The 27699-nt window shown below is 43.3% G+C and overlaps 1 protein-coding gene across 1 annotated transcript in view; it reads right to left on the reverse strand.

Moving 5' to 3' along the window:
* Positions 1-2303: 2303 nt before the first annotated feature.
* Positions 2304-27699, reverse strand: part of LOC139418698 (bifunctional heparan sulfate N-deacetylase/N-sulfotransferase 1-like) — a 109155-nt gene continuing 83759 nt past the window's right edge. Inside the window, exons 5-16 of the mRNA XM_071168345.1 lie at positions 21268-21355; positions 20789-20943; positions 20391-20576; positions 18061-18189; positions 17644-17826; positions 16407-16503; positions 7967-8090; positions 7181-7355; positions 6695-6865; positions 6350-6459; positions 5681-5783; positions 2304-4997 (exon numbers count right to left, since the gene is read on the reverse strand). Of these exons, the coding sequence (XP_071024446.1) occupies positions 4878-4997; positions 5681-5783; positions 6350-6459; positions 6695-6865; positions 7181-7355; positions 7967-8090; positions 16407-16503; positions 17644-17826; positions 18061-18189; positions 20391-20576; positions 20789-20943; positions 21268-21355 (1641 nt within the window). The 3' untranslated portion in view covers positions 2304-4877. The remainder of the gene's footprint in view (positions 4998-5680; positions 5784-6349; positions 6460-6694; positions 6866-7180; positions 7356-7966; positions 8091-16406; positions 16504-17643; positions 17827-18060; positions 18190-20390; positions 20577-20788; positions 20944-21267; positions 21356-27699) is intronic.

The raw sequence follows: 27699 nt of genomic DNA on the forward strand, positions 1-27699 counted from the left end.
TCTCTTTATTTAAAATAGTCATGCCAGCTAATACACTGACTTGTATTTAAAAATACACCATTATCTTAAGATGATATAAAAGTTAACAATCATGTACTGTTTCAATAAAAATAAATACACATATAAGAAAGTCTGTTTTAACCTTTATAGCTAAATAAAAAATAAACAAAATCAGCCATCTCAATACTCAGCAAGCCTACGGTAGCACTAAGCTAATAGCAACCCTATAGAATTGACAGGCTAGTGTTAGCTCAGTTAGCTTAGCATTAGTGTATACCGTTTAAAAAAAAAACTAATAATACAACTCTGTAATATATAACACTTGAAATCTGGAGATGTCAGGGCATAGATAATATAAACGGAGCAGAAAAGAAACCACAATATTACCTCAGAGAAGCTATGAATCAATACATTCAAACCAGAATATTAGCTGGCACCATTTCTTCATTTTATTCTATGGGCTAGGCTAGCTTGGCAGCAAACCATCTCATCTCTGTCAAGATCACTTACAGTTTTCACTCGATCAATTGACACATTTAAAGTTTACAAGTTCAACATAAAATGTAAATGTCACTCAGAACACCATTTAGTCTCCAACATTTTCTATAAATAAATTGCTTGTGTACAGTAGCGGTGCGTGGGTAAAATCACTGGGGGAAGCTAAACCAGAAAAACCAGTTTCATCACAAAACTGAAATCAGAAGAGAAACCTCTGTCTGGTGAAGTCCACAAAGCACATTGCATGTAACAGGGAAGGGAGACTCTCATACCGCACCCCCTGCTGTTGGCAATATGCATAAATGATTCCCAATGGAAATTCTGGGAGGACTCAGTCCAAAATAATAGGTAATTACAACCCGACTGCAGTCATTAGTTAGAACCATAATATCTAAACCATGTTTTATAAATCCAATGTGATGCCATAACCTTATGGGCAGCCACAACTACAGTGTATGACAATAAACAAGTTTCTGTGCATTTTCAAAACTGACATAAATTATAAACCTACAATAGTTGTCTACCCCATCTCAATCTATTCTCAAAATGATGGCAAGTATCATCTACAGTAGCTACAAGAAACAAAGTAGTAATAATGTTGCCTAACACCAAATGCAATGACTAAACAATTAATCCCTTACATGTGAGATTTATGTATGGTTTTTAAATATGCGATGTAAAAAAAACTTTTAAGTAAAACATTTCAGAGAAATAAATCCATTGAACAAAAAAATAATCCATGTACATTTTGCATGAGGAAAATAATATAATATATTTTAAATTGTCTGTCACGTTCTTTGATATTTATGGGCATACATTACTTTTCCCTATCCTGTTCCGTCAGGATTCAGCTCAAATTAAGCACTGGATTTACTGTTATATGACAGCTAAGAAGACAATTTACAGTCACTCACCACGTTTCCATCCAGTTTTAATGAAAGTAAAGTCATCTTATTTGGAAAAAATCACGACAGCTGTGATAGAAACAGGTAGTTTCGGTACAATTTTTATAAATGCCGACAGATAATTTGTTTGACATGGGATCTTTTTGCGTCGGGAAAATGAATTGACAGAAATTGTGGTGGAAACGCCCTTATGCGCAAATATTATATAATAACCATCAGATCGAAGTAAACTTGGAGTCAACGCGATGATATGGTGTGTGGTCCTCCCAATACGACTCAGGACAGACACCATGCAGTTTATTAGGCTACAGATGAAGTAGCCTAATAAAGTTATGAACTTCACAGGGTGGTGAAAGTGCACGATGATCTTGATGCTCCTTTCCCAAATATATCGAGGGTCTCATTCTGGTGACATGATTGATGCTTGCCTGCCGTTTGACAAATACAACTATTCTCGCTCTTATCCATAAACAAGCCTACCCAGACTGTATCTGCGTGCCGTTGGCTAGAGTTAAAATGCCAGGGCCAGAGTATCTGTATTTGCTATTTAATGCATAACTCGGTAGAATTGACTCCGTAGAATTGAAAATGCGACGGAAACACATTGAACTTTTATTATTCGGTACATGAACATTTAAGGGGGAAAAATACATTTCTGCACTGTCATCACGCACTGAGTTTTATCCGCAACAAATCCGTTTGGAGCGAAAATGCGGATATTTTCTTGGTGATTTTTTAGAATATTCGCATGAAAATCTGTCGCCAGTTGGATGAAACCTCGTTTATGTGCCACATTGGCTTACACAGTTTTCAGGTTGGGTCCCTGTCCTGCTCTTATCACATTACATATTCCAAGAGATCGTCATCAACTACATGTAAAATAAAAATGCATGACAAAAGTTTAAAAGACAGTGGTTTCTTTATTTGTAAATTAAAAATCACAAAAATATTAGCTACAAACAATAAAAAATATTAACAACAATTGGTTGATTGTACAGTCCAGATGATTATCATTTCCTTATAGTTAATGATCACTACTCAATGTCCAACATTATCATACAGAGTGAAATTCACTGGGACTCCTGCTGAGTGAGTGGGGTAAAGAAGGAACTTGCTCGGCCCATCTCCTGACCGTAGTGTCTAGGCTCAAACAACACAACACCCTCCCTGATACTCTGAACCAGAACACTTGTACTTTATATTGCATTGTAAAACAGCTCAAAAGCAAAAGGAAATGACAAGACAAAGGATTTGTGACTATATTACAGCTCCTTGAACAAATTGAAATGAGAGCAGCAATTGTGCATGCGTGGTGTGTCACCACACAAGGTGCATGATTTGGTACCTTAAATACAATTAATCTAGAATGGACCCATAAGACCACACTTCTTTACAAGGGCCCAAGTAATACAAAATGCTAAACGGACCCTCGTATTCTGGAGCACTGCAAAATCCCTCACACAAACAAGGACGGTTCTTTTTAACAGGAAAGTTGTACCAAAACCTTCTTCTTACACCGTGTTGAGAAATAAATACTGTGCTTCTAGGAGAGCATGGATTCAGAGTAGATCATGTATTTTGTACATACCGGATTGTAATACAACAAAGAAACATTAACCTCCCAGATTATGTTCATATTATTCGTATATGCATCCATAGCAACTGACAGGAGATAAAATGAAGTGAGTTTACATTCCTATAACCTTGACTAATAAACTGAGAAAAGAAAAGGCTCTCAATGTCTCCTGTATAGAACACCCCAGCTCCTCCAGAGGGTGGGATTAACAGTCTTGAATTTGCAGTTTCAAATCCAATTTCACCTCTTAATTTTCCCAAAGTCTTTGCAGAACACACCTGATTGGACACTATGAAAGTGGGCTAGGACTATAAGCTGCGTTGATGAACAACATCCGAGGATGACGTGGGACAGTGTGAACCTTTAAGAGCCATCCAACAAGGAAGGATAAGGACCACTTCTTACAGGCCGCCATTTACACAACCAACTGATCCAGTGGGCTTGGGTTCAAAGGGCATACTACATCAACCGCTGCAGAGCTAGAGATATGTTGCTGTGACCTACGCTCCCCGGGTGTGTTGGTTTGACCACAACATGTGGCAAAGCCATTCCAAGTGGAAGGGAAGACCGTGTTGTCTGTATCTGGAAACTAGGAGACAAGGGCTAGGGGTACCAGTATCCTACCCCCATTGGAGCCGATCAAAAGATATCCTTCTATTCTGCACTCACCTATTGTACAGGCACAAAAGGAGTAACAAATCAAATGACAGAATGAATAGGGAAGTGATTGAGCTCGAGTCAGTTGAGTTGGGAAAGACCATGGAATCAACATCCTGCTCTATTAGCGGAAAATCAAGAGACGTGCTCGGTACAGTAACAAGTTGGATGGCGACAAGGATGCCCGTCTCCTTGGAGTGAAATTGCAATATCCACTTTAAGGCCTTTAAAACATGCAGCTACATTGTTCATGTCACATTTACGTTCAGTTTGTAGTGTACTCTACAGACATGGTAGGGTCCAGCTGTATTTAGGAATGGGTTTTCAATATTTCATTATTAAGGCAGTTCCGACCAAGGACAACGTTCCACTGACCAAAACAAAGCAAGCTGGTCTCATTTGGAAATATTACTGTTTTCACTTTTTTAATCCCACTGTACTGTGTATTCATTCAATTGAAGGTCTTAGTGACCCAAAGGTGATTTGACTTGATAAAGGTCAAGTATCAGTGTGGTCTGTGGGAGCAATTCGTGGACTCCAGTTATGTTTTCAGATGAACACAGATTAAAAACATGGGACAGTTGAAAGGAACATACAAATGCTCGAAAGATGCATTGCGCAACCATAACAGCTCGGAAAGAAATATAGACATCCAGCAGTATATGAGTGTTAATGATTCAAATATAAATTCAGAAATACTTTCAAATTAACAATCCACTCCGGCACTTGAATATCCATTATTGGCTAGTGTATTTTTCCTTTACTGGCACAGAGAAACAAAGTCTTTCTCCGACCTTCTGCAAAGAGCACAGAGAGTGAGTGTGTCTGCCTGTCTGTGTGAGAGACCGAATAATAACATTGGTTCTCCTTGAGGAAATGATACATCTCTTTGATCCCTCCCTCCTCTCGCTTTGCCCAAGTGTTGCAGTGTGCATGTGCCCATGGTTAAGACGGGCACTTTGTCATTCTTTCGGAGAAAGAAATAGAGCAATCCTAAACACAGTTCATGTCTCTCCTTCACCCCTGCCTCTTTCCCTTCTGGAGGCCCACACCCCAAACTGGGGTCGTTGGGGGCCACTGGGTTGAGTGGGCATGGAGGGCCTGCTGTGTCTCTCCCGCTTCCTCAGCTCCTGGTCAACCCGCGTGGCGCTGGCTGGCTGGAGCGGAGGGGAGAGTGCACCCCCTATGTGTGAGCAGGCTGGGGTGGCGTCTCTGTCCTTGTGTCCCTGGCCATGCTGAGGCTACCTGGTGTGGATCAGCTCCTCCCTGAGCCAGCTGGGCAGAGGCTGGCCCATCTTATAGAGCAGCTTGGACAGCTCTATGTTGTGGTCCCTGTAATGCTCCCTAAGGAAGGCGCGAGACTGCCACAGGACGAGAGAGAGAGAGCGAGAGTCAAATATAGGGTCATATAGTTACAAGACAATTTTGAATAGACCAATACATCATTTATAGTTCCCACCCTGGATACAGTAATTGCCCATTTAGGTGGTGTTCAAATTATATAAAAATATTAAAATGTTATCATGAATATCTAACTTTTATGCACAGGGAACAATACCACATTACATTGTCTATGATCTGTAGTTAACTTAGTGTGCAGAGATTTTTTGCCCAGATACTGAGCAACTCAGGCAGCGGGCACTGCAGCTCTGTGAGTCTCATGAGCCCTGCCATTCTGACTGCAGCAGAGAGAGAAAAATCACCCGCCATTACCCAGCTAATTACCTCCGAGGTGTCTGTGCCAAAACAGTCAAGGTAACTTCAAGGACCTGAGCTGTGCCCACTGCCCACCCTGCCCCCCCTCACAACTCCACTCTATGTCTGCTCATTAGAGACACTGCCCGATCTGGTGGCTTTCCAAACCCAGCCTGAAAGGAGCGGAGTCTGTCACAGACAAGCAATGATAAAGCAGCACTGACTGTAGGAAATACATATTTTTTTCCTTCTATAAAATCTAAAAATACTTGCTTTTCAAGGTGACAAAAGCGAAATAAGTGTGGAATAATTGAATCCACTTATCTTGAGGGAAAGGTTCGTAACTTACATCTGTGTCCATCTCGGGGTATCGCCGTCCTTTACTCTTGCCCAAGCATTTGGTCTTCCCCCCATCTAACAACTGGCACCAGAACCCTTTTTTGGGATCAAACCTAGAACAGAGGAACACAGAACCATAAAACAGAGGAGGGCCAGTCAAAAATGATGAAAATAAATTCCCAACCTAATCAAAAAGGGAACAATCCTGAACAGATGGTTTGCGGCTCTTCGTGTTTAGAGAAGAGATGCCGGACAAAGCATATCCATTGTCTACAGAGGATGTGGCAGACAGATGTGGCTGTTTACAAGGATGGCTGAGTGATTATGTGGTCAAGCATCAGAGGCAGAAACAGAGATATGGGGGGGGGGGGGGGGGGGGGAGCTGGAGACCAGGGGGAGGCAGAAGAAAGGGAATAGGTTGGCAGAGAGATGTCAAAGTGATGGTAATCCCTCCAGAAGGGAACATTCTGAAAAATCACATCAAAGCTGTTTACAAAGCAAGCACCTCTGCTCTAAACAGGAAAGATAGGCTCCTGCACAACCACACGGGTGTTGGCCAGCTCAACGCATTAATACGCATAATGTTACATTCCACAACAGTTAGGGAAACAAAAGCCTTCATGTGTTGGCTCCAGCAAGTGGGTCTACAGTGGTTTCGAAGCCCGAATAAGACACTCACGCTAGGATCTTGTGGTAGTTCAGTGTGTTCGTCAGCCCAAGGAACTTCTGGATCTTGTCCATCAAAGCAAAAGGCTCTGTTCTCAGCACCTGACCGTCCAGAACCAGAATCTGAAGAACCAGTCACAACAGCACAGTAGGTCAGATAGACTAGGTGAGCGATCTTAAATTCAACACCGACAACAGCCTATACACACACGCACGCACACTGTACTAACCACGTTCACATAGCATATACAGACTGAATAAATGTTTGTTTCCATTTAAGCACATGCTTATGCACAATCACTATAAAACACACATGAGTATAAGCATGCACACCTGGGACCCAGATGACCAAACATACCTGGCTGAGGTGGTAGTGGTTGAGCCAGCGGCCCAGATGGGTGGCGTACCAGCCCGGTACCAGACAGCGGTTCTGGAGCACCCGCAGCTTGATGGGGGCATTGCGGCCAGCAGTGATGACGTCATGGAAAGCATACTTCAGGGCGACTGAGTCACCATGGGCACGTTGGTGCTGGGGCAGAACAGACAGATATGACGTCACAGTCAGCCCACCTTGCCAGATTCCTCCAGAGTGCTGTGTCCTTGCAGAGGGCATTCCAACTCATTTCACACTCCTACAAACCGGTACATCACCTATTTCTATACCAGGATATTAGATACTTTATTTGCAAGCTCAAGGGAAATCAGCAATGCGGCTGACCTGGAAAAGGAGTAAAGCTACCCTCAAGCCACCCACAGCATTTCACCCAATTGCTATCCCTATAATAGAGTCTGGTGTTGGAAATGGAACGATGGGAAGTGGTTTTTCTCTGGGAGGGAGGCTCACCTGGTACCATGAGTAGGCCCTGTCTGCAGGGTTGATGAGGATGGTGATGATTTTGGCCTTGGGCAGGAGGGCGGCAGCCCGGCGTGCAGCCACCTCCGAGTCAAAGTAGTTGGCGCTCTTCTCAAAGTAGTAGTCTGAGCTGGTGTTGGAGGGTAGGGGAAAGTACTCCATGTACCTGTTCCAGCGAGGACAAACAGACAGAGCAGTTTGAACCGGATTAGATGAATCTGTCACCAAAAGACAATTCATTATCACCATTTAAAGTACAACAACAACAATTGCTTGACAAAAAGGATCAGAATGATTCAAGATAAACAATGTCATTCCTGTCCATATAACAAATAGCAACATCCTAGTTTTATTTGTCATAAATAACTATGAAAATGATTAAATGTTCTGGATAAAACATATGACTGCACCGGCAAAAACCAGTCACTAGCAGAAAGAGACCAATTTTCCACAACCGAGCCCACCACACATTAATACAATGGTCTGCTTTCTGTTAATCAATGATTGAGCTCAGAGGGGGATGAACCAAAGCCTCTCCCTTTGAAGGATGAAACATTCCTCTAAAGCCAAAAATACTAAACTGGAATATGTCTCAAAACAGTTGGTTTAATACAGTATGAAAAGCATGGCGGGTGAACATTAGACATTTCTCTTTCCATTCTAACATGCTGCCCCCAAAACACAACCAGGAATGTTGGAAATGTCTTGGAGAAGAGGAATTAGTGCTGTAGTGGTGGCAATGAAAATGATAAAAGTAGAACAAGGGAAGTCACGTACCAGTCGATGCCTCTGTGGTAGTTGTGGCCATTGAAGAATTGGATCTCCTCAAAAGTCTCCTTGCTGGGGTAGTTACTGGTCAAATCAGGATGCATCCCCAGGAACAGATACAGGGCTGTGGTGCCTGCACAAAGACCAGCAGTTTTCATGAGTATTGATTATACAAATATCCAATATAGATACTATTAGGCAATGTAAATATATGTTAGATATTAGACATAGTGCCTTCAGAAAGTATTTGCACCACTTCAGTTTTTCCAAATGTTGTTGTGTTACAAAGTGGGATAAAATATATTTAATTATCATTTTTTGGTCAACGATCTACACAAAATACTCTATAATTTTATTTTTTTATTTTACCTTTATTTTACTAGGCAAGTCAGTTAAGAACAAATTCTTATTTTCAATGACGGCCTAGGAACAGTGGAACACAGTTGAACACTGCCTGTTCAATGGCAGAACGACAGATTTTTCAGCTCGGGGATTTGAACTTGCAACCTTTCGGTTACTAGTCCAATGCTCTAACCACTAGGCTACCCTGCCGCCCCTAATGTCAAAGTGGAAGAACAATTCTTACATGTATTAAACATGAAAAATAGAACACTAATATATCTTGATTAGATTAGTATTCAAAGTCGTGATTAGTATTCAATGTCGTCTTGGTAAGAAACTCCAGTGTATATTTGGCCTTGTGTTTTAGGTTATTGTCCTGCTGAAAGGTGATTTCATCTCCCCGTGTCTGTTAGAAAGCAGACTGAACCACGTTTTCCTCTCAGATTTTGCCTAGTCTTTGCCGATAACAAGCATACCTCACAAAACGATGCAGCCACCAACATTCTTGAAAACATGAGTGGTACTCTGATGTGTTTTTTTGGGGGGGGGGGATTTTCCCAAAAATAACCCTTTGTATTCAGGACAAAAAGTTTATTTATTTGACACATTTTTTACTTTAGTGCCTTGTTGCAAACAGGATGCATGTTTTGGAATATTTTATTCTGTACAGGCTTCCCTCTTTTTACTCTTATCAGTTAACTTAGTATTGTGGAGTAATTACAATGTTGTTGATCCATCCTCAGTTTTCTCCCATCACAGCCATTAAACTTTGTAATTGACTGGAAACCCTGAGTGGTTTCCTTCCTCTTTGGCAATAGAGTTAGTAGTAGTGACTGGGTGTATTGATACACCATCCAAAGCCTAATTAATAACCATGCTCAAAGGGATATTGTCTATTTTTTTTTTACCCATCTACCAATTGGTGCATTTCTTTACGAGGCATTGAAAAACCTCCTTGGTCTTTGTGGTTGAATCTGTGGTTGAAATTCACTACTCGATTGAGGGACCTTACAGATAATTGTATATGTGGGGTAGAGATTGACTAGTCATTTAAAAATCAGGTTATTTAATTATTATTGAACACAGGGTCAATACAACTTATGTGATTTGTTAAGCACATTTTTACTCCTGAACTTATTTAGGCTTGACTGGAAGGGGTTGAATACTTACCGACTCAAGAGATTTTAGATTATTTATTTTTTATTGATTTCCAAAAAGTTCTACAAACAATATTCCACTTTGACATTATGGGGTATTGTGCGTAGATCAGTGACACAACATCTCAATTTAATACATGTTAAATTCAGGCTGTAACTCAAGAAAATGTGGGGGGGGGAAATCAAGTAGGTGAATATTTCTGAAGGAATTGTAAATGCCAGGGGTGTAAAGTATTTAAGTAAAACTACTTTAAATGACTACTTAAGACATTTGAGGGTATCTGTAATTTACTTTTTTTTGTGACAACTTTTACTTCACTACATTCCTAAAGACAATAATGTACTTTTTACTCCATACATTTGCCCCTGGCTGTCCGTCAATTTAATTATTTTTTAAATGTTTTATTCTGTCTGTTTTGCTTAATAAGGAATTTGAAATGGTTTATACTTTTACTTTTGATACTTAAATACATTTGAGCAATTCCATTCACTTTTGATACTTAAGTATATTTAAAACAATCATGTTAGTCTTACTCAAGTAATATTTCACTGGGTGACTTTCACTTTTACTTGAGTCATTTTCTATTAAAAGGTATCTTTACTTTTACTCAAGTGTGATAATTCTGCACTTTTTCCACCACTGGTAAATGCTAAAAAAAAAAATATATATTTCTGGTTCTTACCAGAGCTATTTACTACCCATCTGAAATGTGCTATAGCTTTAAATAGCAACAGGTCTACCTAGAGGCTGAGAGCCCAAAACACTCAACTAAGTAAGAGATAAAGTGCCAGGTAAAGAGAAGTGGTGGATGTAAAGTTGACAGACAAGATGGCTGATGAGACTATAGTGAATGCTGGTGCAGTTTGGTAATTACAATGGTGAAATGTGTAAATTTACTCTCAGACCCAACCCCCTAATCCGTTTTTATTGAAAAGATTAACATTGTCATTTTACTGCAGTCTCAGGAGGGCTATTGCTCCCTTAAGACATCTTTAAGAAGTTTAATTAGGCTACGCACTAAACCTGAAATTCCCATTTAGTGGGAAGCAGTCAAGGTTACAATAAAACCCAATGACTGACTGCTTGACTGCCTCTGTGGTGATCCTATAAATTAAATAAAGTGTGTGACACTCCGTAAATGACTGCCCAGATGCCAATTATCCATCCCTTCTCTCCTTGCTGTCAATAAACAGAGGTTCAAGGCTGTTCCATGCTAGGCAGAGAAGCGCTTGTCCTTCTGGTGCAGTGGATCTAGTACAGTTAGTCTACTCTACACACCACTAGGGTAGGGCTATCTGAGACACAGTACATTATCTATAACCCCCAGCTGCACCTGGAACGAGCTCAGGTCATGTCTCTGGATGTACAGGTAACTTCCAAAATAAAGGAAACACTTGAGTAAATGGGGGATACAAAGTACACTGCTCAAAAAAATAAAGGGAACACTTAAACACAATGTAACTCCAAGTCAATCACACTTCTGTGAAGTCCACTTAGGAAGCAACACTGATTGACAATAAATTTCACATGCTGTTGTGCAAATGGAATAGACAACAGGCGGAAATTATAGGCAATTAGCAAGACACCCCCAATAAAGGAGTGGTTCTGCAGGTGATAACCACAGATCACTTCTCAGTTCCTATGCTTCCTGGCTGACGTTTTGGTCACTTTTGAATGCTGGCGGTGCTTTCACTCTAGTGGTAGCATGAGACGGAGTCTACAACCCACACAAGTGGCTCAGGTAGTGCAGCTCATCCCGGATGGCACATCAATGCGAGCTGTGGCAAGAAGGTTTGCTGTGTCTGTCAGCGTAGTATCCAGAGCATGGAGGCGCTACCAGGAGACAGGCCAGTACATCAGAAGACGTGGAGGAGGCCAACAACCCAGCAGCAGGACCGCTACCTCCGCTTTTGTGCAAGGAGGAGGAGGAGGAGCACTGCCAGAGCCCTGCAAAATGACCTCCAGCAGGCCACAAATGTGCATGTGTCTGCTCAAACGGTCAGAAACAGACTCCATGAGGGTGGTATGAGGGCCCGACGTCCACAGCCCAACACCGTGCAGGACGTTTGGCATTTGCCAGAGAACACCAAGATTGGCAAATTCTCCACTGGCGCCCTGTGCTCTTCACAGATGAAAGCAGGTTAACACTGAGCACATGTGACAGACGTGACAGTCTGGAGATGCCGTGGAGAATGTTCTGCTGCCTGCAACATCCTCCAGGATGACCGGTTTGGCGGTGGGTCAGTCATGGTGTGGGGTGGCATTTCTTTGGGGGGCCGCACAGCCCTCCATGAGGTAGCCTGACTGCCATTAGGTACCGAGATGAGATCCTCAGACCCCTTGTGAGACCATATGCTGGTGCGGTTGGCCCTGGGTTCCTCCTAATGCAAGACAATGCTAGACCTCATGTGGCTGGAGTGTGTCAGCAGTTGCTGCAAGAGGAAGGCATTGATGCTATGGACTAGCCCGCCCGTTCCCCAGACTTGAATCCAATTGAGCACATCTGGGACATCATGTCTCGTTCCATCCACCAACGCCACGTTGCACCACAGACTGTCCAGGAGTTGGCGGATGCTTTAGTCCAGGTCTGGGAGGAGATCCCTCAGGAGACCATCCGCCACCTCATCAGGAGCATACCCAGGCGTTGTGGGAGGTCATACAGGCACGTGGAGGCCACACACACTACTGAGCCTCATTTTGACTTGTTTTAAGGACATTACATCAAAGTTGGATCAGCCTGTAGTGTGGTTTTCTACTTTAATTTTGAGTGTGACTCCAAATCCAGACCTCCATGGGTTGATAAATTTGATTTCCATTGATAATTTTTGTGTGATTTTGTTGTGAGCACATTCAACTATGTAAAGAAAAAAGTATTTAAGAAGAATATTTAATTCATTCAGATCTAGGATGTGTTATTTAAGTGTTCCCTTTATTTTTTTGAGCAGTGTATATTGAAAGCAGGTGATTCCACACAGGTGTGGTTCCTGAGTTAATTAAGCAACTAACATCCAATCATGCTTAAGGTCATGTATAAAAATGCCCAGTTGCCCATTATTTTGGCTACCATGGCTAGAATAGGAGATCTCAGTGACTTTGAAAGAGGGGTCTCAAAGGAATATAGGGGGTTTAAATGGTGTTTGTTTCTCAGTCACCAGATCTCGACCCAATTTAACACTTTTGGGAGATTATGGAGCAGTGCCTGAGACAGCGTTTTCCACCACCATTGACCATACACCAAATGATGGAATTTCTTGTGAAAGAAGGATGCCGCATCCCTGTAATAGAGTTCAAGACAATTGAAGAATCTATGTCAAGGCGCAAGTTGAAGTTGTTCAGGCGGCTCGTGGTGGCCCAACGCCCTATTAAGACACTATGTTGGTGTTTCCCTTATTTTGAGAGTTACCTGAATGTTACATGACTACCCCAGAGGAAATTCCTGCCACTATTTCAATGTAATTTCCTGTCATGGAACCTAAATGTGCATTTCCGCTCTACCTCTGGGGGATGACGAATGCTTCTTATACATATTCACAAATTGGGAGATGGAATTTCCACGTGGCGTTGACAAACATCCACAAATAGGGCACTGACAGCTGTCAGTGTAGCTAGCTAGCATGATTACCTTATCTAGATAGCTAGCCAGCCATCTTGCTAACCTTATCTGGAGCATGTAGTGACTTTTAGTGGTCAAAACCATTATTCTTGGGGGGACGGGGCAAGCGGGTTTTGCAAAATGCCATCCTATCACGCAATTAAACCATTTATAAAGCGGTCAGATTGTTATATATATCTCAGACTAACTCAAAAATAAATAAACATTTATTTTCTTTCTCCAATGGATTTTGATAATTTTTAAATGGTATAAATAAAGTGGAGGTGGCCAATAACTTTGGAATAACTTTGTAGCTGTTTCTAATTAACAAACAATGCCATGCTGGTGGCTGGTAACAAAAACACCCCAGCCGTGGGCAAACCAGATGGGATGGCGTATCGCTGCAGAATGCTGTGGTAGCCATGCTGGTTAAGTGTGCCTTGAATTCCAAATAAATCACTGACAGTGTCACCAGCAAAGCACCCCCACACCATCACACCTTCCGCTCAATGCTTCACGGTGGGAACCACACCAGCTGAGATCATCCGTTCAACTACTCTGCGTCTCACAAAGACACTGAGGTTGGAACCAAAAATATCAAATTTGGACTCCAGACCAAAGAAGGTGAATGCCTGATTCAAACAGTCTCCTCTGAACAGCTGATGTTGAGATGTGTCTGTTACTTGAACTCTGAAGCATTTATTTGGGCAGCAATTTCTGAGGCTGGTAACTCTTGTGGACTTATCCTCTGCAGCAGAAGTACTCTGGGTCTCCCTTTTCTGTTGTAGTACTCATGAGAGCCAGTTTCATCATAGCACATAATGGTTTTTGCGACTGCACTTGAAGAAACTTTCAAAGGTCTTGAAGTTTTCCATATTGACTGACCTTAATGTCTTCCAGTAATGATGGACTGTCATTTCACTTTGCTTTTTGAGCTGTTCTTGCCATAATATGGACTTGGTCTTTTACCAAATAGGGCCATCTTCTGTATACCACCCCTACCTTGTCACAATACAACTGATTGGCTCAAACGCATTATAAGGAAAGAAATGAAACAAAATGACCGTTTAACAAGGCACACATGTTAATTGAAATGCATTCCAGGTGACTACCTCACATCATGAAGCTGGTTGAGAGAATGCCTAGAGTGTGCAAAGCTTTCATCAAGGGAAAGCGTGGATACATTGAAGAATCTCAAATATCTTTAGATTTGTTTAACACTTTTTTGGTTACTACATGATTCCATATGTGTTATTTCATAGTTTTGATGTCTTCACTATTATTAAACATTTCTTTCCTTATAATGCGTTTGAGCCAATCAGTTGTATTGTGACAAGGTAGGGGTGGTATTCAGAAGATGGCCCTATTTGGAAGATGGCCCTATTCAGTGTTACGAAGAATTTAAAAAAAAGAAAGAAGTAAAACCTTGAATGAGTAGGTGTTTCTAAACATTTGACTATATATATATATTTTTTTTATATGTATGCGTATGTATATACACATACTACCAGTTATATATATATATATATATATATATATATATATATATATATAAATAAATACATAAAAATAAATAAATATACATAAAAATAAATATATAAATAAAAATAAATGTATAAATAAAAATAAAAAATAAAATATATATACACACACACACACAGTTGAAGTCAGAAGTTTACATACACCTTAGCCAAATACAATTAAACTCAGTTTTTCACAATTCCTGACATTTAATCCTAGTAAAAATTCCCTGTCTTAGGTCAGTTAGGATCATCACTTTATTTTAAGAATGTGAAATGTCAGAATAATAGTAGAGGGAACGATTTCAGCTTTTATTTCTTTCATCACATTCCCAGTGGGTCAGATGTTTACATACACTCAATTAGTATTTGGTAGCATTGCCTTTAAATTGTTTCACTTGGGTCAAACGTTACGGGCAGCCTTCCACAAGCTTCCCACAATAAGTTGAGTGAATTTTGGCCCATTCCTCCTAACAGAGCTGGTGTAACTGAGTCAGGTTTGTAGGCCTCCTTGCTCGAGCACGCTTTTTCAGTTCTGCCAACAAATTTAAGCCATTTTGCCACAACTTTGGAAGTATGATTGGGGTCATTGTACATTTGGAAAATTTGGAAGAACCATTTACGACCAAGCTTTAACTTCCTGACTGATGTTTTGAGATGTTGCTTCAATATATCCACATAATTTCCCTTCTTCATTGAGCCATCCATTTTGTGAAGTGCACCAGTCCCTCCTGCAGCAAAGCACCCCCACAACATGTGCTTCACGGTTGGGATGGTGTTCTTCAGGTTGCAAGCCCCCCCTTTTTTCTTCCTCCAAACACAACAATGGTCATTATGGCCAAACAGTTCATTATGGCCATAAAGTTAGTACTATACCGTAGTCTGGCTTTTTTGTTTATGGAGGTTTTGGAGCAGTGGCTTCTTCCTTGCTGAGCAGCCTTTCAGATTATGTCGATATAGGACTCATTTTTACTGTGGATATAGATATTGTACCTTCAGGTGTTTGGAAATTGCTCCCAAGGATGAACCAGACTTGGAGTTTTTCTGAGGTCTTGGCTGATTTCTCTTAATTTTCCCATGATGTCAAGCAAAGAGGCACTGAGTTTGAAGGTATGCCTTGAAATACATCCACTGGTACACCTCCAATTGACTCAAATGATGTCAATTAGCCTATCAGAAGCTTATAAAGCCATGGCATAATTTTCAGGAATTTTCCTAGCTGTTTAAAGGCACAGTCAACTTCGTGTATGTAAACTTCTAACCCACTGGAATTGTGATACAGTGAATTATAAGTGAAATAATCTGTCTGTAAACAATTGTTGGAAAAATGACTTGTGTCATGCACAAAGTAGATGTCCTAACCGACTTGCCAAAACTATAGTTTGTTAAGAAATTTGTGGAGTGGTTGAAAAACTAGTTTTAATGACTCCAACCTAAGTGCATGTAAACTTCCGCCTTCGAATCATATGTCCATGACCCGCCAAACTGTGCTTCTTAACACCCGCCAGCTTAACCTGGAAGCCAGCCGCACCAACGTGTCTGAGGAAACGCAGTTCAACTGACAATCGAAGTCAGCCTGCAGGTGCCCGGCCCGCCACAAAGAGACGCAAGAGCGCGAAGAGCCAAGTAAAGCCCCCCCACCCAGACAAACCATCCTATAACCTGGACGACGGTGGGTCAATTTTGCGCCGCTCTATGGGACTCGCCGGTCACGGCCGGTTGTAACACAACTTGGGATCGAACCTGTAGTGTCTGTAGTGACGCCTCAAGCACTGCGATGCAGTGCCTCATGTGATATCATATTGTACAAAAACATTATCTGTTGTTTACTGCTCACCTGTCTTCTGTGGTCCAATGATGAGCAACTTCGGGAATCGGTCGCACGTCTTCTCTTTGGACCAAATGTCTTTGTGCCTTTTGTCCTCACAGGGGTCCTGTAGTGACAGAGTTAGTTCACCTGGTAGTTCAGTTCAGTAAACGGCAAGGTGCCTCAGGATAAGTTGCCATGGATGTGACTTTCACACACACACACACACACTCTCTCTCTCTCTTCAGGCTCCAGTATCATATCTAGCGGCAGTCTGTTTGTAATTAAAGTCCACCAATGACCTAGCCAGGGGACTTCAGTGTTACGTGATTAAAGCCAGCCAAGAAAGCAGTGAGGGGGTGTACAAACATGCGGCACAATGGTTACAGGCAACCGTATCCACCCTGTGGGACCAACGATGCCTATCGGAGGACATGTAGCTTTTAATTCCGCTCAAATGAACCCAACCAGTCTAGTCCAACAGAGGTTTGAGGGAGCGGACTCAAACATTTGGTTACTGATTCACCCCTTGATCAATTACGCTTGTACAAGAAAGGACTTGGGAGAAAACCCATAGTCAGTATCAGGCAGGCTGCCTTTTCATTGGTCTTCCTGAGCGGTAAGTAGCCTTCAGTGGATCTGTGTGGAAAATAGTTCAGAGCAGCCCTGCGAGGCGAGCATCTTCATGTGTCTCGGGGTCAATCTGCATGTCAAGCGGACGCCAACTGCCTTCAATCTACCTGCCTCCTTCCCTTCAGTCCCCACTGACATCTGCCTGATGGGTAATGAGGTGACCAGGATATCACATTAATCCCAAGACACTTAACACTGTGCTGTGATGAAGAAGCCTTTGGACCCAGGCAGGCACAAGTTTGCTCCAAACTTCAAAGGGAGCCGGCCGGCACACATTAACCTCTCCACTTTGTGAGAACTCAATATTGACAGTCAGTGTGAGCAACTGCCAAGATGGCACTTGGACCTCTTTGGGAAGGAAACCTGTCTTCTCTCTGCGTTGATGGGAAACGGTGTCGGAGAGTGGTACTGTGGAAGCAGGAGCACCACAACACCACAGTTCAAAGAGCCAGCCTCTCCTAAGCTGTACCTACCAAAATAAGATCTGCACTGTATGACGCAATGGAGTCAGAAGGCAACATCTCTTCTATCTAGCCTTCTCTTAAATGAAAGCCTGGTTTATGATAGCCCTGAGTTCCAAACACCCAGTGACCCCACAGCTCTCATGGCCTCTCACACAAACACACACACACACCTGCCAGATGGGGTCCCTCTCCTCGGGGAAGATCTGGAAGTAGCGCTGGGCCAGCTGCACAGGCGCCAGGGTCTGCAGCCGCAGGTTGGTCCATGTCTGGAGGAACTTCACCAGGTTCCTAAAGGTGTACAGACCCAGACGGTCGTTCCCGTAGTTGGACAGGTGGGTCATAAAGATGCTGATCTGTGAGGACGGAATGGAAAAAAACAAAAACAAAAAAAAACAGAACGACATTCAGAGGGGAAAAAAAAGACCACGCAACGCACTGTCGTCTCCAACCACCCTGGCACAAAATGCATTTCAAAAAAAGGGGGGGGGGAAAAATAAGAAATAAAAAGGTTTTCAAAACAGCACAATCCGTGATGGCGAAATGCATTCAACTCCTGATGCTAGTGGTGGAAGTGTGTCTGGTCTCACCGGGTTGAGGAGCACCGTGAGGAAGAGCTCCCCTCCGTTGATGAGTTTGTCCAGCTCCTTGGGTCCTCCAGGATACTCGTTGTAGAAGATGGTGTGAGTGAACAGGCCACACGTCTGCCTGGGCAGCACCTGCAGTGCATTAACACACACACACAATCAATATTGCATAGCAACACATCTGCACAGTGGGGAGTGTACTAATAGAAGCAGACCCTGATACCCAGTGGATAACTAATCAAATACACAAAAGTCCAAACATGGCCACTCGGTCAGAAATGCTTGAGGACACTCTTTATTCCTCTGGGTTGTCTACACTTCCAGCTCAGGTGGTTCAATATCATTATCCCAATAAGCTAGAGTGGTCACACTGTCATTGTGGAGAATGAAATATGACGTAGCTCAATTTAGTCCGTCAGCGAACCCATTTCTCGATCCTAACACAAAGTCTCTGTCCTAACATAGTTAAAACACAACAACCCGCAAATCAGTTCGCATCTGAGCACCCAATCACAGGAGCAGAACGACCTGAAAAAGCATCGCACTGTCTGTTCAGCCGAGGTGCACGTTGTATCAAGTCGTGCCCTGTCATAGCTGGGGCCATGGGTAAAAATAGCAGCGAAAACAGCAGTGAAATGCTTAGGGAGGGAAAGGAAGGGAAGGCTGGATGTGCAGACTGAGGCTCCCAGGCTTTTCTCTCTCTCTCTCTCTCTCTCTGATTTTTGAAAACACAGAGCGGCTAACGGCCCCGCGCTAACGGGAGCCACAGACTGCTGATTAAGGGGTAAAGAGGGAGTGGAAGAAAGAAGAGGAGGGAGAGAAAAATAAATAAATCTAGGTTTACACCTCAGAGGGTCTCTGCCAACTACCCAGTGAATATTTCACAGGGACGTGTGGAGGTCGGAATTAACGTCTCCGTGACATCCTCGCACTCCTCCACCAGACAATGAATAAATAACTGAAAACTGCTGGTGCTAGAAAAGGGGCCTTTTAACAGGGATCAGAATTAGAGTTCAAATCATAAACACATTGGGTATAAAGAAAATACAAAATGTCTTTCAGCTTTAAAATGTACGAGACATTTGAGCGTAAATATCTTACCCAAGCGCATGGACAGAAAACGACACTTCGGGCCTCCCGGGTGGCGCAGTGGTTAAGGGCGCTGTACTGCAGCGCCAGCTGTGCCATCAGAGTCCCTGGGTTCGCACCCAGGCTCTGTCGTAACCGGCCGCGACCGGGAGGTCCGTGGGGCGACGCACAATTGGCCTAGCGTCGTCCGGGTTAGGGAGGGCTTGGTCGGTAGGGATGTCCTTGTCTCATCGCGCACCAGCGACTCCTGTGGCGGGCCGGGCGCAGTGCGCGCTAACCAAGGTTGCCAGGTGCACGGTGTAGCCTCCGACACATTGGTGCGGCTGGCTGCCGGGTTGGAGGCGCACTGTGTTAAGAAGCAGTGCGGCTGGTTGGGTTGTGTATCGGAGGACGCATGACATTCAGCCTTCGTCTCTCCCGAGCCCGTACGGGAGTTGTATCGATGAGACAAGATAGTAGCTTGGATTGGATACCACGAAATTGGGGAGAAAAAGGGGTAAATTTGTTTTATTTTTATTTTTTAATAAAAAAATAAAACGACACTTTGTAGAGATACCGTAAATAAATTGGCATGGACAGCGATATTACATTTGTCTGAAAACGACAGCGTTTCTCGTCACGTCACAAGCCAAGCCGTTGTCTTTGTTGATTTTGGCAGGGGCTGTCATTGCCGGTGAGATTTGTCATGTAGAGAGAGCTTAACATAGCAATGTCCATTATGATCATTCACACGACTGTCTGTGTCAGCGGGCTTCATTTCCTGGGAAGGGGAGGGAGGGGTAAAACACTGATGGAGAAAGGGAGTGAATAGACCACGCCAGCCGGCGTGGCGGCACGTCCACTTCGGCACGACTGAGTCTTCCCTTTCCTTCACTCTCCTCAGCGCCGTTACCACGAGCTAAACCAAAAATGTTCAGACACACCGAAAACAAAGCTTTGTCCTCTGAAAGGCACATGCCTTTCAATATCAAGCACTTACCAGGAGCCAGAGCTTTTATCGATAAACATAACTGGGCGAACTCTAACCAGAGTTAAATGAATCAAACAACCTCAATTGAATACTTCTCGTTAAATTATGGAACACAAAACCAAGTCTTTGAAATATCAACACAGATCATTTCAAGAACAGCTAGTTTATACATAGAACTTAGTGTGTGTGAGTGTGAAAGTGAGTGTGAGTGAGTGAGTGAGAGAGAGCGAGAGAGAGAGAATTAGGATAGGGGGTGATTGGGCCGAGTCCTTACACTGATGCCACTGTGGTAGAAGCCTCGTCTGAAGCGGGCAGGTTTGAGGTGGGGGTACTCCTCCGTGCTGGTTACCTTGATGCCCCACACCTTCTTCCAAGCGTCGTACAACTGGACGTGGACGGGGTACACCCCAGAGTGGTGGGGAGCCACAGCGTAGCCCATGTTGGTGGGGATGCCATGCTCCTGGGCGGAGAGAACCGGTTGATTCAACACATTATAATTTAATTCACCCGTGCTATTTTTCTACCTTTTTAAAAATCAACCGTAACAGTAACATTCAAACAGAAATGCATTTTTTTAACAGCCACCCATCTCCCAGTATTAATATAACAAAACCCTCAGTGTGTAGAATATATAGAGTGTGTGTAAAGACTGCAGAGGCCACCCCAACCTACCTGCGCAAACCTCCTGTTGAGCAGCATCTGTTCGGCCAGCACGGATTGGTTGTGGAAAAGGTGGGGCTGCATGTGGCTCCACATGTGGGGGAACCACCAGAACTCTTTCCCATAGGAGAGGAGCAGGTCATCACCCAGGTCCTCCTCATCCGTACCTGGAGCATAGAGACAGAGGGAGACTGGGAGTTTAGTCTAGTCTACACATACGCAGGCATAGGTCTGTGGTGGTGATGAAAACCTAGCTATTAGCGCCGTGAAATTTAGAAGTTGATTCATTAATAAGCATAACAATTTGCATTTTCTCCCCCTGTTGTTGATATTCGATCTATACATTTTCTTGGTGATGTACATCATGATCAATGGTATGCTCTGGAACATGCGAGGCTTGGATTGTCTGTCGTGAGACATTCTATTATAAGCTCTGCCCTGGGTTTGCCTATACAGTCATACAGTGGGTAACTAACTGCCTGTCCACTCACCAGTATGGAAGAACTTCCCAGAGAAGCCCAGGTTGAAGGTGAAGTTGGGGACGACGGTTCGGAGGTAATTCTGGGTCTCCAGTAGGGCCTGGACAGAAGGGGACATGGATAACTGTTAGGAGTCATTCACATGCATTACATTAATTATACACACTGCCGTTCAAACGTTTGGGGTCAATTGGAAATGTCCTTGTTTTTGAAAGAAAAGCACATATTTTGTCCATTACATTTTTTTTATTTCACCTTTATTTAACCAGGTATGCAAGTTGAGAACAAGTTCTCATTTACAACTGCAACCTGGCCAAGATAAAGCAAAGCAGTTCGACACGTACAACAACACAGAGTTACACATGGAGTAAAACAAACATACAGTCAATAATACAGTATAAACAAGTCTATATACGATGTGAGCAAATGAGGTGAGAGAAGGGAGGTAAAGGCAAAAAAAAAGGCCATGGTGGCGAAGTAAATACAATATAGTAAGTAAAACACTGGAATGGTTGATTTGCAGTGGAAGAATGTGCAAGGTAGAGATAGAAATAATGGGGTGCAAAGGAGCAAAATAAATACATAAATAAATAAATAAATACAGTAGGGAAAGGGGTAGTTGTTTGGGCTAAATTATAGATGGGTTATGTACAGATGCAGTAATCTGCTCTGACAGCTGGTGCTTAAAGCTAGTGAGGGATATGTGTTTACAGTTTCAGAGATTTTTGTAGTTCGTTCCAGTCATTGGCAGCAGAGAACTGGAAGGAGAGGCGGCCAAAGGAAGAATTGGTTTTGGGTGTGACCAGAGAGATATACCTGCTGGAGCGCGTGCTACAGGTGGGTGAAAAAAGTATAACATCAAATTGATCAGAAATATAGTGTCGACATTGCTAATGTTGTAATTGAGTATTGTAGCTGGAAACGGCTGATGTTTTGTGGAATATCTACATAGGCGTACAGAGGCCATTATCAGCAACCATCACTCCTGTGCTCCAATGGCATGTTGTGTTAGCTGATCCAAGTTTATCGTTTTCAAAGGCTAATTGATCATTAGGAAACCCCTTAACAACTGCTGTGCTGATTAAAGAAGCAATAAAACTGGCCTTCTTTAAACTAGTTGAGTATCTGGAGCATCAGCTTCCGTGGGTTCGATTGCAGGCTCAAAATGGCCAGAAACAAAGAACTTTCTTCTGAAACTAGTCAGTCTATTCTTGTTCTGAGAAATGAAGGCTATTCCTTATGAGAAATTGCCAAGAAACTGAATATCTCGTTGATCTTCATTGTAAAGGGTTTAAACACTGTTTCCCATGCTTGTTCAATGAAACAAACAATTAATGAACATGCACCTGTGGAAAGGTCGTTAAGACACTAACAGCTTGCAGACGGATGGCAATTAAAGTCACAGTTATGAAAACTTAGGACACTAGAGGCCTTTCTACTGACTCTGAAAAACACCAAAAGAAAGATGCCCAGGGTCCCTGCTCATCTGCGTGAACATGCCTTAGGCATGCTGCAAGGAGGCATGAGGACTGCAGATGTGGCCAAATGCAATAACAGCGCTACAGGGAGACAGGACAGACAGCTGATCGTCCTCGCAGTGGCAGTCCATGTGTAACAACACCTGCACAGGATCGGTACATCCGAACATCACACCTGCGGGACAGGTATAGGATGGCAGCAACAACTGCCCGAATTACACCAGGAACGCACAATCCCTAAATCAGTGCTAAGACTGTCTGCAATAGGCTGCGGGAAGGTGTACTGAGGGCTTGTAGGCCTGTTGTAAGGCAGGTCCTCACCAGACATCACCGGCAACAACGTCACCTATGGGGCACAAACCCACCGTCGCTGGACCAGACAGGACTGGCAAAAAGGGCTCTTCACTGACGAGTCGCGGTTTTGTCTCACTAGGGGTGATGGTTGGATTCGCGTTTATCGTCGAAGGAATCAGCGTTACACCGAGGCCTGTACCCTGGAGCTGGATCGATTTTGGAGGTGGAGTATCCGTCATGGTCTGGGGCGGTGTGCCACAGAATCATTGGACTGAGCTTGTCGTCATTGGTGGCAATCTCAACGTTGTGCATTACAGGGAAGACATCCTCCTCCCTCGTACCCTTCCTGCAGGCTCATCCTGACATGACCCTCCAGAATGACAATGCCACCAGCCATACTGCTCGTTCTGTGCGTGATTTCCTGCAAGACAGGAATGTCAGTGTTCTTCCATGGCCAGCGAAGAGCCCGGATCTCAATCCCATTGAGCACGTCTGGGACCTGTTGGATCGGAGGGTGAGGGCAAGGGCCATTCCCCCCAGAAATGTCCGGGAACTTGCAGGTGCCTTGGTGGAAGAGTGGGGTAACATCTCACAGCAAGAACTGGCAAATCTGGTGCAGTCCATGAGGAGGAAATGCACTGCAGTACATAATGCAGCTGGTGGCCACACCAGATACTGGCTGTTACTTTGGATTTTGACCCCCCTTTGTACAGGGAAACATGATTCCATTTCTGTTAGTTACATGTCCGTGGAACTTGTTCAGTTTATGTCTCAGTTATTTCATCTTGTTATGCTCATACAAATATTTACATGTTAAGTTTGCTGAAAATAAACGCAGATGACAGTGAGAGGAGTTTACACATACACACACATGCACCAAATCAGTATTCAGAACCCTTGACCTTATCCACATTTTGTTACAGCCTTGTTCCAAAATGGTTCAAATATGTTTTTTCCTCAATCTACACCCAATACCCCATCATGACAAAAACAGGTTTTTCAAAATGTTTGTAGGGAGGTGACCAAGAACCCAATGGTCACTGACAGGGCTCCAGAGTTCCTCTGTGGAGATGGGAGAACATTCCAGAAGGACAACCATCTCTGCAGCACTCCATCAATCAGGCCTTGATGGTAGAGTGGCTAGACGGAAGCCACTCCTCAGTAAAAAGCACATGACAGCCCACTTGGAGTTTGCCAAATGGCACCTAAAGGACTTAGACCATGAGAAACAATATTGTCTGGTTTGATGAAACCAAGATTGAACTCCTTAGCCTGATTGCCAAGCGTCACATCTGGAGGAAACATGGCACCATTCCTACGGTGAAGCATGCTGGTGGCAGAATCACACTGTGGGGATCTTTCTCAGAGGCAGGGACTGGGAGATGAGTCAGGATCGAGGGAAATATGAACAGAGCAAAGTGCAGAGAGATTCTTGATGAAAACCTGCTTCAGAGCACTCAGGACCTCAGACTGGGGCGAAGGTTCACCTTCCAACAGGACAACGATCCTAAGCACACAGTCAAGACAACACAGGAGTGGCTTCTGGACAAGCCTCTGAATGTCCTTGAGTGGCCCAGCCAGAGCCCGGACTTGAACCTGATCGAACATCTCTGGAGAGACCTGAAAATAGCTGTGCAGCGACGCTCCCCATCCAGCCCGACAGAGCTTGAGAGGATCTGCAGAGAAGAATGGGAGAAACTCCCCAAATATAAGTGTGCCAAGTAGCGTCATACTGTACCTAAGAAGACGAGGCCGTAATCACCGCCAAAGGTGCTTCAACAAAGTACTGAGTAAAGGGTCTGAATACTTATGTAAATGTGTCATTTCAGTTTTTGCTTTGTCATTTTGGGGTATTGTGTGTAGATTGATGAGGGAAAAGACTATTTAATCCATTTTAGAATAAGGCTGTAACGTAAAAAAACTAAAAACTAAATACTTTCCGAATGCACTGTACATGAACTATTTTGGATGCTTACTGGACAGAGAGATATTGGGGTGAAAGGTAGGAGAGAGATCTGAAAGAGCCTTTTGCCTTTTGTCACAGCTTCCATGTGACTTAGATCGCTAGACCACCCCAGGCCACCACATATGCATTCTTTATCGGTCGCTCCAAGAAGCACTGTAGTAAGCAGTAGTATTTCAGTCCACACATTTTCCCACCGGCACAGACAGACAAATGCGCTCTCCCTCCCTCTCTGACAAACACACACTTATGTGAGTTGTTTATTGTGCCTCCAGCATCTGTCTCATCATCCCTCTATACTTCATTACCCTGTCCACATTCACTTTGCATCTGGGTCTATTTGCTTTTTTTTTTAGGTTTAGCCCCTCTCTGCCACAGCTCAAAGCCTGATTCATATTTAACACTGTGGTGGCAGACAAGACAACACTGCTTTGATTGTGTTTGTGTTTCATTCCCTCATTCCCCCCCTTCACAGAAAAACAGTCCCATTACACCGGAATGGGCCTCACAGATGAAGAATACGAGAGGAGAGATAAACAACACAAAAGACGCAAAGCTGCGTCTGTATCAAATATTCATGCTGTAGGGCCAGTCTGCGGACGCCCCTTGAACAGTGACTCATCACAAAGCAAAGCCGAAGATAGTGGTTGAGCTGAGCTTCACACCCTGCTGCTGCTGCTGTGGCAGGGAGGGGGTGTTAATAGGCCTGGACGGCTAAGAAAGGCTGGATGGACAAAGGCTGTCCTCTGGGTTGGAGGGAGAGAGAAAAAGATGCGGAAAAAACACTGGAGGGCGGTTCCTGACCTTCAGTTTGAAACAAGTGTTTGACTGGGGAGGAGGCTGTATGGGATTCCAGTCTCACAGTCTTATTCTACTTTCACTTTCAAAAGAGACATTGGATGGCAATACAATAAAATGTATTCTGTTCCACTCACTTGCATTCTGATCCTTCTCTGGCTGTGAAGGGGACACACAGTGACAGCGTGAGGGAGGGACAACTATGGCAGTCAGGTCAGCTGTGTCCCCCTGTCCTCAAGACGGGCCCGGGCCCGCCCCCGGGGACAGACATGTTGATGCCCCTCGGTCACTGCCACATTTGCACAACTCTACCATGTGTGAGTGAGCCCATGCCAAAGTCACCTGGTTGTCTCACTGTGTCCCTCCTTTCAAGGTCAGCTCTGCCTCTGTCACCAACACCTGAATGACTCACTGCTTATTATAGTTGAGTGTTTTCTTTTTACATACATTTTTTATTAGGAATTCAGTTTAGCTTCAGTTGGTTTTCAGAATCGATTTGCTCGTTTTCATTTAGTTTCAGTTTTATAAAAAACATTTATGTTTTTATATTATTTAGTTTCCGTTTCAGTGTTCGGGACAGAAAGGATGCGTGGGAGGCTAGGAGCCATTTGGCTTGTATAGTGTGTGTTTTTGGAGACGTCTTGCCACTATGGGGCGGTAAGACATAAGGTGATGGGTCAGGTAGTAGGTTAGGTTTAAATGATAAAGTCAATATCAACGTGACTTGAATTTAAAAGAGATATCCCTTGCACCAGTCTAGGCGCTATGGTAGAACGGAACTCTTGCCAATGTTTACACCAATCCCATGCTTCCACTTTAGTGGGAGATGTCAGAAGAATCAAGAACGGTTACCTTTATCTGACAGTTCTCAGAGTAATCCTCTACGGGCTTTGCTGTTATCGACCGACCATTGGAGGTTCACGGTTTGCTATTGCTTAAACTCTGAGTTCGCCCTTTGGCTAGGTCATCTACCTAGCGTATTTCTTCCCTTTTAGCTAGCTTGTGAGCAAGCAAGGTCCATTTCAAACCTCACCATTTCCTGACAGCATTTACCAGACAGATTCAGTGGCTTGAAACACCTCAAAGCATAAAAGCCCCATGAAGGTTTTGCACACAGTTTAGGAGAAAAAAACAAACTAAAACTAACATAATTCATGTTGGTTTTTATTTTAGTTTTAGAGTCAAATTTACTAAATAGTTTTTTTATGACTAGTTTTAGTCTTAGTTTACTATAATAACCTTGGCACTATCACACAGTAAAGCTTTCTGGGAATATGTATGCCAGCAATAGAAAGGGGCAGATTGATATACAACAGATTAGTGATTGGCAGAGGTGTGGACTCCAGACACACATTTGATCACTTGAAACTCGAGTTGATAGGAAAAAAAAAAAATCTTCAGACTGATGAATTGAAGTTATCTGACCAGGTTTAATAATCTTTTGTAACTAATTTTGTGGCACAGAGTCTTTGTGGATTAGGGTAATGTGGGGTAACAAGCTCCCCCCCACGTGAGAACAATGTCCAATTGCTGGCACAGTTTGGTATGTGGATGATGATCAGGCTTAGGCCAACAAACTATGAAGGGAAATAAGTGACTGCAGTTCACACTTATTTAATTAAAGTATTGTTTATAGAAAATGGGCATTTTCCCCAAGTACCGGGGTAATTGCATCTTGAATGTTGACCAATGACCAGTCATTAGCATTAGTGGCGGGCACACAGTGTTCAGAAAACACTCGTTTCACTTTCTAAATTTTTCCCTGGCACAAAACGGTAGCCTACCTACATTAATATTATCTATATAAAGTACCATTTGGCAATCTGCCACAGATGCATCTTTGCCACAACAAAAGGCGACAAATGGTGATTTCATTGATTATTTTCATATTTCAGATCGGCCTAGTTTGGG

This window comes from Oncorhynchus clarkii, chromosome 10, assembly GCF_045791955.1.
Source record: "Oncorhynchus clarkii lewisi isolate Uvic-CL-2024 chromosome 10, UVic_Ocla_1.0, whole genome shotgun sequence".
Lineage (NCBI taxonomy): Eukaryota > Metazoa > Chordata > Actinopteri > Salmoniformes > Salmonidae > Oncorhynchus > Oncorhynchus clarkii.